The 17707-nt window shown below is 52.3% G+C and overlaps 1 protein-coding gene across 3 annotated transcripts in view; it reads right to left on the bottom strand.

Annotated features, from left to right (window-relative positions):
- PHC2 (polyhomeotic homolog 2) overlaps positions 1–17707 on the bottom strand; it is a 58750-nt gene that overhangs the window by 19239 nt on the left and 21804 nt on the right. Inside the window, exons 2-7 of one of the 3 annotated variants that reach the window (XM_069946941.1) lie at positions 17261–17390; positions 10214–10384; positions 10068–10139; positions 8800–8937; positions 5856–5924; positions 5532–5745 (exon numbers count right to left, since the gene is read on the bottom strand). In XM_069946941.1, coding sequence (XP_069803042.1) covers positions 5532–5745; positions 5856–5924; positions 8800–8937; positions 10068–10139; positions 10214–10384; positions 17261–17347 — 751 coding nt within the window. In that variant the 5' untranslated portion in view covers positions 17348–17390. Of the gene's footprint in view, positions 1–5531; positions 5746–5855; positions 5925–8799; positions 8938–10067; positions 10140–10213; positions 10385–11467; positions 11539–17260; positions 17391–17707 lie in introns of those variants that run through there. The other 2 variants (XM_069946943.1, XM_069946944.1) reach the window with 2 other exon arrangements.

Raw genomic sequence — 17707 nt, 5'->3', positions numbered from 1 at the left:
ATCGCCAGTCTCTGGAGATCGGCCAGGCTATGGTGCCCAGCAGCTGGCCGGGGACACACAGGGCCGCATTGTCACCTGGGGCTGGAGCAGCAGATTTGCATAGTATTAAAAGTCTTTTGTGTCAGAGTTTTCCATGAAATAAAAGAGCCGTGTCTGCGCCTGAGGCGGTCAGCACAGCAACAGAGACAAGTGAGTGCGGCACAGAGGAGAATCCAGGGGGTGAGGAAAATGACAAGATGGTGTCCCCTCACCCGCTGGCTGCCCTGTGCCCTGCGTAACACGGACGCATCACTGACCGCAGAGGACACGGAAATAGAGCGGTCATAAAACCTTCACACATGGGGAGGATAAGTATCTGATCCGCTGCCGATCTCCTACACAGAATGGAGAAGGGGGCAATATACTTTACCTTCACCTATTCCCCATTTTCTTCCATGAAATAAGGATTTGATCACCGAGCGACCAGCAAGAATTCTGCCTCTCACAGTTTCTCAATAACACTCAAACTTCTCCACCATGGCCAAGACCACAGAGTTGTCTAAGGACCAGGAACAAAATTGCGGACCTGCACAAGGCTGGGATGGGCTACCAGACAATAGGCAGACAGCTTGGTGAGAAGGTAACAACTGTTGGTGAAATTATTAGAAATTGGAAGAAACTCAAGATGACTGTCAGCCTTGTTGGGTAAGGAGGATTTACCCCTACCAGAAATTTTACACCCCTCTCCCAAAATTGCTAAATTGGCAGCGGATCAAATACATATTTTCCCCACTGTATATCCAGATGCAGAGTGGCAACCATTGCCCAGTCATGTCCAGCCCCACCATCTTAGTCAGGTTCAGCCATATCACCACTGGTCCAAACATGTCTACCCCATGACTAGCCCACTCATGTACAGCAACACCAGCACCAGCCTAGTCATTTTCAGCCACCACGCCAATTGGCCAGTCATGTTCAGCCATGATACCCCCGGCCCAAATATATCCAACACCTATAAACTCCAATAATAGAGCTGACCCCTACAAGGTCTAATAATAGCCACTGACCTCTATATATTCATATCCTAGTGGCAGACACCCTATTTGGTCCAGTCATAAAGGCTTATCTCTATGGGGCCAAGAATTAGAGGCTTATCCCTATAGGGCCCAGTATTATAGGCTTATCCCTATAGGGCCCAGTAATAGAGGCTTATCCCTATAGGGCCCAGTAATAGAGGCTTATCCCTATAGGGCCCAGTATTAGAGGCTTATCCCTATAGGGCCCAGTATTATAGGATTATCCCTATAGGGCCCAGTAATAGAGGCTTATCCCTATAGGGCCCAGTATTAGAGGCTTATCCCTATAGGGCCCAGTATTATAGGATTATCCCTATAGGGCCCAGTAATAGAGGCTTATCCCTATAGGGCCCAGTAATAGAGGCTTATCCCTATAGGGCCCAGTATTAGAGGCTTATCCCTATAGGGCCCAGTATTATAGGATTATCCCTATAGGGCCCAGTATTAGAGGCTTATCCCTATAGGGCCCAGTATTAGAGGCTTATCCCTATAGGGCCCAGTATTATAGGATTATCCCTATAGGGCCCAGTAATAGAGGCTTATCCCTATAGGGCCCAGTAATAGAGGCTTATCCCTATAGGGCCCAGTATTAGAGGCTTATCCCTATAGGGCCCAGTATTATAGGATTATCCCTATGGGGTCCAGTAATAGAAGCTTATACCTATAGGGCCCAGTATTAGAGGCTTATCCCTATAGGACCCAGTAATAGAGGCTTATCCCTATAGGGCCCAGTATTAGAGGCTTATCCCTATAGGGCCCAGTAATAGAGGCTTATCCCTATAGGGCCCAGTATTAGAGGCTTATCCCTATAGGGTCCATTAATAAGAGGCTTATACCTATAGAGTCCAGTATTAGAGGCTTATCCCTATAGGACCCAGTAATAGAGGCTTATCCCTATAGGGCCCAGTAATAGAGGCTTATCCCTATAGGGCCCAGTATTAGAGGCTTATCCCTATAGAGTCCAGTAATAGAGGCTTATCCCTATAGGGCCCAGTAATATAGGCTTATCCCTATAGGGCCCAGTAATAGAGGCTTATCCCTATAGAGCCCAGTAATAGAGGCTTATCCCTATAGGGTCCAGTATTAGAGGCTTATCCCTATAGGGCCCAGTATTAGAGGCGTATCCTGTTAGGGCCCAGTAATAGAGGCTTATCCCTATAGGGCCCAGTATTAGAGGCTTATCCCTATAGGGCCCAGTATTAGAGGCTTATCCCTATAGGGTCCAGTAATAGAGGCTTATCCCTATAGGGCCCAGTATTAGAGGCTTATCCCTATAGGGCCCAGTATTAGAGGCTTATCCCTATAGGGCCCAGAAATAGAGGCTTATCCCTATAGGGCCCAGTATTAGAGGCTTATCCCTATAGGGTCCAGTATTAGAGGCTTATCCCTATAGGGCCCAGTATTAGAGGCGTATCCTGTTAGGGCCCAGTATTAGAGGCTTATCCCTATAGGGTCCAGTAATATAGGCTTATCCCTATAGGGCCCAGTAATAGCTGCCGACCCCTATAGGGTCCAGTCCCCAGAGTCTCCTTAGCTGGACACCTTGTCGCTGCGGGGTACCTGTGCACTATGGTCTGCATTGTCTCCCCCGCTCTCCTCCCTCCGCTTCTTACAACCAGCCAGTCCCATAAATGTTTAATCACGTTACGTCTGTCTGGCCTCCGGCACACGATGGGTTAATATAAAGCCTGGGGTGGAGGCAATGGATGATCAATTATTTATACTTGTCAGAAGTGGGGGCTGTTACCATGACAACTGCTGCTTCATCCGAGAAGAGAAGAACCGTCTGTGTGCGGCCCCTAAAGGCAGATCAGGTGATCACCCCCAATGTACTGTATATAAGGGTACAGGGTCATGTACTGTATATGGGGGTACAGGGTCATGTACTGTATATGGGGGTACAGGGTCATGTACTCTATATGGGGGCACAGGGTCATGTACTGTATATGGTGGTACAGAGTCATGTACTGTATATGGGGGCACAGGGTCATGTACTGTATATGGGGGTACAGGGTCATGTACTGTATATAAGGGTACAGGGTCATGTACTGTATATGGGGGTACAGGGTCATGTACTATATATGGGGGTACAGGGTCATGTACTGTATATGGTGGTACAGAGTCATGTACTGTATATGGGGGCACAGGGTCATGTACTGTATATGGGGGTACAGGGTCATGTACTATATATGGGGGTACAGGGTCATGTACTGTATATGGGGGTACAGGGTCATGTACTGTATATGGGGGTACAGGGTCATGTACTGTATATGGGGGTACAGAGTCATGTACTGTATATGGGGGCACAGGGTCATGTACTGTATATGGGGGTACAGGGTCATGTACTGTATATAAGGGTACAGGGTCATGTACTGTATATGGGGGTACAGGGTCATGTACTATATATGGGGGTACAGGGTCATGTACTGTATATGGTGGTACAGAGTCATGTACTGTATATGGGGGCACAGGGTCATGTACTGTATATGGGGGTACAGGGTCATGTACTATATATGGGGGTACAGGGTCATGTACTGTATATGGGGGTACAGGGTCATGTACTGTATATGGGGGTACAGGGTCATGTACTGTATATGGGGGTACAGGGTCATGTACTATATATGGGGGTACAGGGTCATGTACAGTATATGGGAGTACAGGGTCATGTACTGTATATGGGGGTACAGGGTCATGTACTGTATATGGGGGCACAGGGTCATGTACTGTATATGGGGGTACAGGGTCATGTACAGTATATGGGGGTACAGGGTCATGTACTGTATATGGGGGTACAGGGTCATGTACTATATATGGGGGTACAGGGTCATGTACAGTATATGGGGGTACAGGGTCATGCACTTTATATGGGAGTACAGGGTCATGCACTGTATATGGGGGTACAGGGTCATGTACTATATATGGGGGTACAGGGTCATGTACAGTATATGGGGGTACCGGGTCATGTACTATATATGGGGGTACAGGGTCATGTACTGTATATGGGGGTACAGGGTCATGTACTGTATATGGGGGTACAGGGTCATGTACTATATATGAGGGTACAGGGTCATGTACTATATATGGGGGTACAGGGTCATGTACTGTATATGGGGGTACAGGGTCATGTACAGTATATGGGGGTACTGGGTCATGTACTGTATATGGGGGTACAGGGTCATGCACTGTATATGGGGGTACAGGGTCATGCACTGTATATGGGGGTACAGGGTCATGTACAGTATATGGGGGTACAGGGTCATGTACAGTATATGGGGGTACCGGGTCATGTACAGTATATGGGGGCACAGGGTCATGTACTGTATATGGGGGTACAGGGTCATGTACAGTATATGGGGGTACAGGGTCATGTACTGTACATGGGGGCACAGGGTCATGTACTGTATATAAGGGTACAGGGTCATGTACTGTATATGGGGGTACAGGGTCATGTACAGTATATGGGGGTACAGGGTCATGTACTGTACATGGGGGCACAGGGTCATGTACTGTATATGGGGGTACAGGGTCATGTACTGTATATGGGGGTACAGGGTCATTTACTGTATATAGGGGTACAGGGTCATGTACTGTATATCGGGCACAGGCTCATGCACTATATATGGGGGTACAGGGTCTGAAATGTATATAAGGGTACAGGGTCATGTACTGTATATGGGGGTACAGGTTCATGCACTGTATATCGGGCACAGGGTCATGTACTGTATATGGGGTTACAGGGTCTGAAATGTATATAAGGGTACAGGGTCATGTACTGTATATGGGGGTACAGGTTCATGCACTGTATATGGGGGTACAGGGTCATGTACTGTATATGGGGGTACAGGGTCATGTACTGTATATGGGGGTACAGGGTCATGTACTGTATATGGATGTACAGGGTAATGCACTGTATATGGGGGTACAGGGTAATGCACTGTATATGGGGGTACAGGGTCATGTACTGTATATAGATGTACAGGGTAATGCACTGTATATGGGGGTACAGGGTCATGTACTGTATATGGGGGTACAGGGTCTGGAATGTATATAAGGGTACAGGGTCATGTACAGTATATGGGGGTACAGGGTCATGCACTATATATGGGGGTACAGGGTCATTTACTGTATATGGGGGTACAGGGTCATGTACTGTATATGGGGGTATTGGGTCATGTACTGTATATGGGGGCACAGGGTCATGTACTGTATATGGGGGTACAGGGTCATGTACTGTATATGGGGGCACAGGGTCATGCACTGTATATTGGGGTACAGGGTCATGTACTGTATATGGGGGTACAGGCTCATGTAATGTATTTGGGGGTACAGGGTCATGTACTGTATATGGGGGTACAGGCTCATGTAATGTATTTGGGGGTACAGGGTCATGTACTGTATATGGGGGTACAGGCTCATGTACTGTATTTGGGGGTACAGGGTCATGTACTGTATATGGGGGTACAGGCACAGTCTCACCTGTAGTAATGATGGGGTGCGCTGGGACAGGTACCAGGGTCCGGCCGGTGCTCCCCCGGCTTTCTGTGCTCTTGGCTGAGGGGTCACTTTGTGGGTTTCCTGTGGTTTTGGTCTGTGATGCAGATGTGACTGGTTGGAGGTTACTGGTGGTGGTGGATAGACTGGGAAGCTGTGATTGGCTGAGGCTTCCTCCTCGCACAGCCAGATTCTGTACCTAAAGACATGATAAGAGAATATGCACAGGAGCTGGAGGGGCCCTGAGGTGCGGGGCCCGCTATGCTCCCCCTGCTGCCTGTGGGAGACCCCAGTGATGGAGTCACTTACCTGAGTGGTGGTCCCTGGGCTGACCTCAGATGGGATGCTGCTCACAGTGGCTGCCGGGGTAAAGATCAGCTAAAAGAAAGAACATGCAGGAAGCTTATATCATCACACAGCCCATACATCATCACACAGCCCATACATCATCACACAGCCCATATATCATCACACAGCCCATACACCATCACACAGCCCATACACCATCACACAGCCCATACACCATCACACAGCCCATACACCATCGGTCGCAGCCCATACACCATCACACAGCCCATATATCATCACACAGCCCATATATCATCACACAGCCCATACATCATCACACAGCCCATACATCATCACACAGCCCATACACCATCACACAGCCCATATATCATCACACAGCCCATACACCATCACACAGCCCATATATCATCACACAGCCCATACATCATCACACAGCCCATATATCATCACACAGCCCATATATCATCACACAGCCCATATATCATCACACAGCCCATACACCATCACACAGCCCATATATCATCACACAGCCCATACATCATCACACAGCCCATACACCATCACACAGCCCATATATCATCACTGCTCGTCTCCTCCTCTCACACCACTCGCTGATCTCTTCCTTCTCTCAGATCACTGCTCGTCTCCTCCTCTCACACCATTCGCTGATCTCTTCCTTCTCTTAGATCACTGCTTGTCTCCTCCTCTCACACCATTCGCTGATCTCTTCCTTCTCTCAGATCACTGCTTGTCTCCTCCTCTCACACCATTCGCTGATCTCTTCCTTCTCTTAGATCACTGCTTGTCTCCTCCTCTCACACCATTCGCTGATCTCTTCCTTCTCTCAGATCACTGCTCGTCTCCTCCTTTCACACCACTCGCTGATCTCTTCCTTCTCTCAGATCACTGCTTGTCTCCTCCTCTCACACCATTCGCTGATCTCTTCCTTCTCTCAGATCACTGCTCGTCTCCTCCTCTCACACCATTCGCTGATCTCTTCCTTCTCTTAGATCACTGCTCGTCTCCTCCTCTCACACCATTCGCTGATCTCTTCCTTCTCTTAGATCACTGCTCGTCTCCTCCTCTCGTACCACTCGCTGATCTCTTCCTTCTCTTAGATCACTGGTAACAGTGCGTTCACACATACAGAGTTGTGGCTGCAATTGGTGAAAACAAAGCCAGGAATGGATTTGTAAAGAGGAGAAATCTCAGTCTTTCTTTTATGACCTGTTCTCTGTTTAAAGTCTGTTCCTGGCTTTGGCTTCTCCGCCGCGGAATTCCGCTAGTTTTGCTCAGTGGGAACTAAGCCTAACCACAAAAAGGATTATTGGACTTAGGGGCCTATTCCACGGAGCGATAATCGGCCGAATCGGCCTGATTCAGCCGATTATCGCTCCGTGGAATAGAGACAACGATCAGCCGATGATCGTGTCATCAGCTAATCGTTTATTTAGGTGCAAACATGGAATAGCGATGCGCGGTCGGTGTCTGATGATTTAGAAACAGCACTGTGGCCACTGATTGGCTGTGTGGTCTGTCAGCTCAGACAGGTCGCACCGAAGCTGCTGCTGTGCGCTGGACCCGGGGAGAAGGAGAGCAGGAAAGACCTGCAGCCTGGATAGGTAAAGTATGGTGTTTAAACAAGGGCTGCAAGGACATCGGTAACGATTATCGGGCTGTGGAGTAGGCCCAGTAAACGAGCGCCGATCTAGCAGATCGGCACTCGTTTACATTGTTGATCGGACCCCCATCGGCCCGTAGAATAGGACCCTTACTTGGCCGATTACTGGTGGTTCCGGACAATAATTGTTTGGAGTATTAGGACATATTGAAAGACCGCCGTCTTTTAACATGCCCTATTACTCCAAAGAATTATTGACCACGATCAGCCGACATGCACGATTTCAGCTGATCTTTCAATGTTGAAACAGCCGACCATGTCTGCAACTTCAATGGGCAGCCCAAACAATCTAATGATTGTCCGGGCAGCCTCTCTTGCTGCTCCCCACGGCCCCTCCCTCTGCTCCCCGCAGCCCCTCCCGCTTCTCCTCGTGCCCCTCCCACTGCTCCCAGCAGCCCCTCCTGCTCCTCCTTGTGGCCCCTCCCACTGCTCCCAGCAGCCCCTCCCACTCCTCCTTGTGGCCCCTCCCACTGTTCCCAGCAGCCCCTCCCGCTCCTCCTTGTGGCCCCTCCCACTGCTTGCCGCAGCCCCTCCCTCTGCTCCCTGCAGCCTCTACTGCTGCTCCCCTCTGTTAAAGACCCCATCAACTTGAACTTAACTTTACAGATGTGTCTATTTAAAAGTCTCCAGTCTTCCAATACTTATTAGCTGCTGTATGCCCTGCAGGAAGTGGTGTATTCTTTCCAGTCTGACACAGTGCTCTCTGCTGCCTCCTCTGTCCATGTCAGGAACTGTCCAGAGCAACAGCAAATCTCCATAGAAAACCTCTTGTGCTGTCCAGGCTGGAGAGAATACACCACTTCCTGCAGGACATAAGTACTGGAAAAGTACTGGAAGACTTGAGATTTGTAATATAAGTAAATTACCAATCTCTGCTGCCACCTCTGTCCATGTCAGGAACTGTCTAGAGCAGCAGCAAATCAGAGGAAGGTGAACGGAGCCTATACATCACTTCCTGCAGGACATACAACAGCTGATAAGTACTGGAAGACTGGAGAGTTTTAATACAAGTAAATTACAAATCTCTGGCACCAGCTGATTTGAAAGAAAAAATGTTTTTGTTAACTACCGCTTCAAAGATGTGGACTAGCAATCACAGCTGTAGGAATGAGAGACTGACACTGGGGGCGCTGGTGCTCCCTCTCTATGAGTAGAGTATGATAGGCCAATGGATGCACAAGTCCAAACTCTAATCCACCCCATGCAGGGTCCTCAGCTTCATAGACAGACCCCCGTCACCCACTGCCCTGTTATTACACCCACCATCTGTGCTCGCAGATACATCTGGGCCTGGTTGGCGCTCAGCGATGGAGATGCAGCGTTTCCCAGGAGCACGGCCTGCTGAGTGATCCCTGAGGAGGAGGGGGGCGCCGCACTGATCGTCTGCGGACGCTGGATGATCTGAGGAGGGAACAGGTAACAATCAGCTCTCTGCACCCCAATATTGTGCACCTCCGTACAGGAAGTCTGCACCCCAACACTCTGCACCTCAATACATAAAACCTGCACCTCAATACATGAAGCCTGCACCCCAAGACTATGCACCTCAATACATAAAACCTGCACCCTAACACTGTGCACCTCAATACATGAAGCCTGCACCCAAACACTGTGCACCTCAATACATGATACCTGCACCCCAACATTGTGCACCTCCGTACATGAAGCCTGCACCCCAACATTGTGCACCTCCATACATGAAGCCTGCACCCCAACACTGTGCACCTCAATACATGAAGCCTGCACCCCAACATTGTGCACCTCCATACATGAAGCCTGCACCCCAACACTGTGCACCTCAATACATAAAACCTGCACCCCAACACTGGGCACCTCCGTACATGAAGCCTGCACCCCAACACTGTGCACCTCAATACATGAAGCCTGAACCCCAACACTGTGCACCTCAATACATGAAGTCTGCACCCCAACACTGTGCACCCCATTACATGAAGCCTGCACCCCAACACTGTGCACCTCAATACATGAAGCCTGCACCCCAACACTGTGCACCTCAATACATGAAGCCTGCACCCCAACACTGTGCACTTCAATACATGAAGTCTGCACCCCAACACTGTGCACCTCCGTACATGAAGCCTGCACCCCAACACTGTGCACCTCAATACATGAAGTCTGCACCCCAACACTGTGCACCCTTATACAGGAAGTCTGACCCCCAACACTGAGCACCTCAGTACATGAAGCCTGCACCCCAACACTGTGCACCCTATTACAGGAAGCCTGTACCCCAACACTGCGCACCCTATTACAGGAAGCCTGTACCCCAACACTGTGTACCCTATTACAGGAAGTCTGTACCCCAACACTGTGCACCCTATTACAGGAAGTCTGTACCCCAACACTGTGCACCCTATTACAGGAAGTCTGTACCCCAGCATACTGTCTGGTGATGGCACCATCTCGGCTATGCTGTGCACCAGTTATAGTATAGTATAGTAGTCCTGGCTGGTGCTGAGCCGCAGTCACACCTGGCGCTGTGTATCAGGAAGGAGACTTCTGTTACTCACCGTCAGCGGCTGCGGAGGACTCTGCTGAGAGGTGCTGACTGCAGGGGGCGCTCTGCTGGCGGCCAGGTTGGCCTAGAAATAGAGTGGAGGTTAGGTCCGTGGTGAGGTCCCCCCTCAGCGTCCCCGGAGGAGGAGGCGGCACTCACCTGCTGGGCTGCGGCCAGGCTCTGCAGTTGGGCACTGCTCAGGTGCTGCTGCTGCTGCTGTTGCTGTAGCGCTGCGGTTTGCAGCATTAGGTGCTGCTGCTGAGCTGCGTACATTTGCTGCAGATACTGCGCGGCGGTGCTGGGCTGGCGGCTCAGAGCCTGCTGGATTACCTGCATGGAAGACAGCAACAGTTATAGAGAACAGGACATCCCCATCCACATCAATGGCAGATATACCCCACACCTTATTATATACTACAGCGATGACATTACAGGTCGATATATCACACACATTATTATATACAGCTATGGCATCACTGGCAGATATACCACACACCTTATTATATACTACAGCTATGACATCACTGGCAGATACCCCCCCCCGCCTTATTATGTACAGCTATGACATCACAGGCCACACACCTTATTATATACTACAGCTATGACATCACAGGCATATATACCCCACATCTTATTATATACAGGTATGACATCACTGGCAGATATACCACACACCTTATTATATACTACAGCGATGACATCACTGGCAGATACCCCCTCCCCCCTTATTATATACAGGTATGACATCACTGGCACATATACCACACATATATATACAGGTATGACATCCCAGGCAGATATATCACACACCTTATTATATACTACAGCGATGACATCACTGGCAGATACCCCCCCCCTTATTATATACAGCTTTGTCATCCCCCTTATTATATACAGCTATGACATCACAGGCCGATATCCCCCCCCCCACCACCACCACCTTATTATATAATACAGGTATGACATCACTGGCAGATATACCACACACCTTACTATATACTACAGCTATGACATCACAGGACAATATCCCTGCCCCCCTTATTATATACAGCTATGACATCATGGCAGATATACCACACACCTTATTATATACTACAGCTATGACATGACAGCCATATATACCCACACCTTATTATTTACAGATATGATATCACAGGCATATATACCTCACATCTTATTATATACAGCTATGACATCACAGGCCGATATCCCCCCACCACCACCACCTTATTATATAATACAGGTATGACATCACTGGCAGATATACCACACACCTTATTATATACTACAGCTATGACATCACAGGACAATATCCCCGCCCCCCTCATTATATACAGCTATGACATCATGGCAGATATACCACACACCTTATTATACACAGGTATGACATCACAGGCTGAAGCTAATACATACCATCAACAGGTAAAACCTTAAACTAGAGAAGAGCGAGACTCCGTGGCTTGGTCTGATGCCTGAAGTTAAAGGGCCACCACCCCCAAATACAATGCTTATCAGCGTACAGCCCCTCCCCCGGCCCTGCTCCCTCCCCCCCTAGCCCTGCTCCCTCTCCCCCACCAGGCACGAGGTTGAATGGACGGCTCAGAAGTTAGGAAGGCAGAGGTGGAGATGGCACAGGAGGGGTTAATGTTCTTCATGAAGGGAGGAAGGTCAGAGTTTAAGAGGGGTGAGGAGGTGAACCCCCTAGCACAATGAGGTCTTATACAGATAGGAGGGGTCTCCTCCCGGATGTGGGGGCTCATCCATCACTGTCCTCCCCTTCTCTCAGCTCCTCCATCATCCCCGAGTCACAGCAGGAAACGCAGCTCATGTAGCTAACTGATGCCGGGTACTGGGCAGTCACATGGCAGTGCGGACAGGTACTGGGCAGTCACATGGCAGTGCGGGCAGGTACTGGGCAGTCACATGGCAGTGCAGGCAGGTACTGGGCAGTCACATGGCAGTGCGGGCAGGTACTGGGCAGTCACATGGCAGTGCGGGCAGGTACTGGGCAGTCACATGGCAGTGCGGGCAGGTACTGGGCAGTCACATGGCAGTGCGGGCAGGTACTGGGCAGTCACATGGCAGTGCAGGCAGGTACTGGGCAGTCACATGGCAGTGCGGGCAGGTACTGGGCAGTCACATGGCAGTGCAGGCAGGTACTGGGCAGTCACATGGCAGTGCGGGCAGGTACTGGGCAGTCACATGGCAGTGCGGGCAGGTACTGGGCAGTCACATGGCAGTGCGGGTAGGTACTGGGCAGTCACATGGCAGTGCGGGCAGGTACTGGGCAGTCACATCACGGGGCAGGCAGGTACTGGGCAGTCACATGGCAGTGCAGGCAGGTACTGGGCAGTCACATGGCAGTGCGGGCAGGTACTGGGCAGTCACATGGCAGTGCGGGCAGGTACTGGGCAGTCACTTGGCAGTGTGGCCAGGTACTGGGCAGTCACATGGCAGTGCGGGCAGGTACTGGGAAGTCACATGGCAGTGCGGGCAGGTACTGGGAAGTCACATCGCGGGGCAGGCAGGTACTGGGCAGTCACATGGCAGTGCAGGCAGGTACTGGGCAGTCACATGGCAGTGCGGGCAGGTACTGGGCAGTCACATGGCAGTGCGGGCAGGTACTGGGCAGTGCGGGCAGGTACTGGGCAGTCACATGGCAGTGCGGGCAGGTACTGGGCAGTCACATGGCAGTGCAGGCAGGTACTGGGCAGTCACATGGCAGTGCGGGCAGGTACTGGGCAGTCACATGGCAGTGCGGGCAGGTACTGGGCAGTCACATGGCAGTGCAGGCAGGTACTGGGCAGTCACATGGCAGTGCGGGCAGGTACTGGGCAGTCACATGGCAGTGCAGGCAGGTACTGGGCAGTCACATGGCAGTGCGGGCAGGTACTGGGCAGTCACATGGCAGTGCAGGCAGGTACTGGGCAGTCACATGGCAGTGCGGGCAGGTACTGGGCAGTCACATGGCAGTGCGGGCAGGTACTGGGCAGTCACATGGCAGTGCGGGTAGGTACTGGGCAGTCACATGGCAGTGCGGGCAGGTACTGGGCAGTGCGGGCAGGTACTGGGCAGTCACATGGCAGTGCAGGCAGGTACTGGGCAGTCACATGGCAGTGCGGGCAGGTACTGGGCAGTCACATGGCAGTGCGGGCAGGTACTGGGAAGTCACATGGCAGTGCGGGCAGGTACTGGGAAGTCACATCGCGGGGCAGGCAGGTACTGGGCAGTCACATGGCAGTGCAGGCAGGTACTGGGCAGTCACATGGCAGTGCGGGCAGGTACTGGGCAGTCACATGGCAGTGCGGGCAGGTACTGGGCAGTGCGGGCAGGTACTGGGCAGTCACATGGCAGTGAGGGCAGGTACTGGGCAGTCACATGGCAGTGCAGGCAGGTACTGGGCAGTCACATGGCAGTGAGGGCAGGTACTGGGCAGTCACATGGCAGTGTGGCCAGGTACTGGGCAGTCACATGGCAGTGCGGGCAGGTACTGGGAAGTCACATCGCGGTGCAGGCAGGTACTGGGCAGTCACATGGCAGTGCAGGCAGGTACTGGGAAGTCACATCTCGGTGCAGGCAGGTACTGGGCAGTCACTTGGCCATGCGGGCAGGTACTGGGCAGTCACATGGCAGTGCAGGCAGGTACTGGGCAGTCACATGGCAGTGCAGGCAGGTACTGGGCAGCCACATGGCAGTGCGGGCAGGTACTGGGCAGTCACATGGCAGTGCAGGCAGGTACTGGGCAGTCACATGGCAGTGCAGGCAGGTACTGGGCAGCCACATGGCAGTGCGGGCAGGTACTGGGCAGTCACATGGCAGTGCAGGCAGGTACTGGGAAGTCACATCGCGGTGCAGGCAGGTACTGGGCAGTCACTTGGCCATGCGGGCAGGTACTGGGCAGTCACATGGCAGTGCAGGCAGGTACTGGGCAGTCACATGGCAGTGAGGGCAGGTACTGGGCAGTCACATGGCAGTGCAGGCAGGTACTGGGCAGTCACATGGCAGTGCGGGCAGGTACTAGGCAGTCACAGGGCAGTGCGGGCAGGTACTGGGCAGTCACATGGCAGTGCGGGCAGGTACTGGGCAGTCACATGGCAGTGCGGGCAGGTACTGGGCAGTCACATGGCAGTGCAGGCAGGTACTGGGCAGTCACATGGCAGTGCGGGCAGGTACTGGGCAGTCACATGGCAGTGCGGGCAGGTACTGGGAAGTCACATGGCAGTGCGGGCAGGTACTGGGAAGTCACATCGCGGTGCAGGCAGGTACTGGGCAGTCACATGGCAGTGCAAGGACTACTGGGCAGTTACATGACATTGCAGGCAGGTACTGGGCAGTAAGGTGCATTTGGGCATTCATAGGAATGGACAGAAGTGCAGTGCCTTCTCCTGGGATATGTAGGGGGTGCAGTGTCTTCTCCTGGGATATGTAGGGGGTGCAGTGTCTTCTCCTGGGATATGTGGAGGGTGCAGTGCCTTCCCCTGGGATATGTGGAGGGTGCAGTGCCTTCTCCTGGGATATGTAGGGGGTGCAGTGTCTTCTCCTGGGATATGTGGAGGGTGCAGTGCCTTCCCCTGGGATATGTGGAGGGTGCAGTGCCTTCTCCTGGGATATGTGGAGGGTGCAGTGCCTTCCCCTGGGATATGTGGAGGGTGCAGTGTCTTCTCCTGGGATGAGTGTGGAGGGTGCAGTGTCTTCTCCTGGGATATGTGGAGGGGTGCAGTGCCTTCTCCTGGGATATGTGGAGGGGTGCAGTGCCTTCTCCTGGGATATGTGGAGGGTGCAGTGCCTTCTCCTGGGATATGTGGAGGGTGCAGTGCCTTTTGGAAAATGTGGGGGGTGAAGTCCCTTCTCCTGGGATATGTGGAGGGTGCAGTGCCTTCTCCTGGGATATGTGGAGGGGTGCAGTGCCTTCTCCTGGGATATGTGGAGGGTGCAGTGCCTTCTCCTGGGATATGTGGAGGGTGCAGTGCCTTTTGGAAAATGTGGGGGGTGAAGTCCCTTCTCCTGGGATATGTGGAGGGTGCAGTGCCTTCTCCTGGGATATGTGGAGGGTGCAGTGCCTTCTCCTGGGATATGTGGAGGGGTGCAGTGCCTTCTCCTGGGATATGTGGAGGGTGCAGTGCCTTCTCCTGGGATATGTGGAGGGGTGCAGTGCCTTCTCCTGTGATATGTGGAGGGTGCAGTGCCTTCTCCTGGGATATGTGGAGGGGTGCAGTGCCTTCTCCTGGGATATGTGGAGGGTGCAGTGCCTTCTCCTGGGATATGTGGAGGGTGCAGTGCCTTTTGGAAAATGTGGGGGGTGAAGTCCCTTCTCCTGGGATATGTGGAGGGTGCAGTGCCTTCTCCTGGGATATGTGGAGGGTGCAGTGCCTTCTCCTGGGATGAGTGTGGAGGGTGCAGTGCCTTTTCCTGGGATATGTGGATGGTGCAGTGCCTTCTCCTGGGATATGTGGAGGGTGCAGTGCCTTCTGGAAAATGTGGGGGGTGAAGTCCCTTCTCCTGGGATATGTGGAGGGTGCAGTGCCTTCTCCTGGGATATGTGGAGGGTGCAGTGCCTTCTCCTGGGATATGTAGAGGGTGCAGTGTCTTCTCCTGGGATATGTGGAGGGTGCAGTCCCTTCTCCTGGGAAATGTGGAGGGTGCAGTACCTTCTCCTGGGATGAGTGTGGAGGGTGCAGTGCCTTCTCCTGGGATATGTGGCGGGTGCAGTGCCTCCTCCTGGGATATGTGGAGGGTGCAGTGCCTTCTCCTGGGATATGTGGAGGGTGCAGTGCCTTCTCCTGGGATATGTGGAGGGTGCAGTGCCTTCTCCTGGGAAATGTGGAGGGTGCAGTGCCTTCTCCTGGGATATCTGGAGGGTGCAGTGCCTTCTCCTGGGATATGTGGAGGGTGCAGTGCCTTCTCCTGGGATATGTGCAGGGTGCAGTGCCTTCTTCTGGGTTATGTGGAGGGTGCAGTACCTTCTCCTGGGATATGTGGAGGGTGCAGTACATTCTCCTGGGATATGTGCAGGGTGCAGTGCCTTCTCCTGGGTTATGTGTAGGGTGCAGTGCCTTCTCCTGGGATATGTGGAGGGTGCAGTGCCATCTCCTGGGATATGTGGAGGGTGCATTGTCTTCTCCTGGGATATGTGGAGGGTGCAGTGTCTTCTCCTGGGATATGTGGAGGGTGCAGTGTCTTCTCCTGGGATATGTGGAGGGTGCAGTGCCTTCTCCTGGGATGAGTGTGGAGGGTGCAGTGTCTTCTCCTGGGATATGTGGAGGGTGCAGCGTCTTCTCCTGGGATATGTGGAGGGTGCAGTGCCTTCTCCTGGGATATGTGGAGGGTGCAGCGTCTTCTCCTGGGATATGTGGAGGGTGCAGTGCCTTCTCCTGGGATATGTGGAGGGTGCAGTGTCTTCTCCTGGGATATGTGGAGGGTGCAGTGCCTTCTCCTGGGATATGTGGAGGGTGCAGTGCCTTCTCCTGAGATATGTGGAGGGTGCAGTGCCTTCTCCTGGGATATGTAGAGGGTGCAGTGCCTTCTCCTGGGATATGTGGAGGGTGCAGTGTCTTCTCCTGGGATATGTGGAGGGTGCAGTGCCTTCTCCTGAGATATGTGGAGGGTGCAGTGCCTTCTCCTGAGATATGTGGAGGGTGCAGTACATTCTCCTGGGTTATGTGGAGGGTGCAGTGCCTTCTCCTGGGATATGTGGAGGGTGCAGTGCCTTCTCCTGGGATATGTGGAGGGTGCAGTGCCTTCTCCTGGGATATGTGGAGGGTGCAGTGCCTTCTCCTGGGATATGTGGAGGGTGCAGTGCCTTCTCCTAGGATGGTTTCTGTATTAGCAGTGAAGCTATGTAACCCCTGCCCCCTCCGGACATCTTTCCTACAGACCATACAAAGAGTAGAGAAGAGGGTAGAGACCCCAGGTCCATGTGCCACCACTGACCATTCTTCCAGGATGCCACTGACCCCGGCATAACAGGGCTCTGGCCCCACAGCACACCCACAACCAGTGTCACATGATACAGTTCTCCATTAATTCGAAGACCCTGAACTCCCCCCGCCTCCATGCATTATAATGTGAACAAACATACACGTCTGCACTGCTCCTTTATAACATGCCTGTCTATAATGGATCATTGGGAACCCTAACCGTATGTACCTAAATATCATCTACTAGAGAACACACAGGATTAGGGGTTCCCTTATGCATCATTGGTACCTGAACGGTCTGCCGGTCAGGGATCCCGCCGGTCGCTGCTCCTGAGGGGCGGCTGCTGCTGGTGGAACATGGGGGCTCATTCTCCATCCTTGTGGTGTAAGAGTAAAACCAGCGCCTACAGAGACGTCACCTGCGGAGACACAATCATCAAGAAGATGAGATTCATACCCCATGAAGAGCCCCCTGCTGTACAGCTTTATAGCATTTCTATAGGGTATAGAATATGTGACTGAGAGGCCAACATGGCTGCAAAACGACCCCGTATGTGCACGCTTCTCAGCCCCCCATTTCTTCTGATATATGGAGGGTCAACAGGAAGTCCCTTATATACATCTGACACATCCTGTAGAGATGATGAGAAATGTAACTGAGCTGTAAAAGTTTGAAATCCTGGAGATTTGCAGCCCTTCTGTCGGGGCATGCTGGGAGTTGTAGTTTAACACCAGC

Source organism: Dendropsophus ebraccatus, chromosome 12 (genome assembly GCF_027789765.1).
Source record: "Dendropsophus ebraccatus isolate aDenEbr1 chromosome 12, aDenEbr1.pat, whole genome shotgun sequence".
Taxonomy (NCBI): Eukaryota; Metazoa; Chordata; class Amphibia; order Anura; family Hylidae; genus Dendropsophus; species Dendropsophus ebraccatus.
Note: the sequence above shows the minus strand (reverse complement) of the source record. Positions and strands in the feature narration are given on the sequence as shown.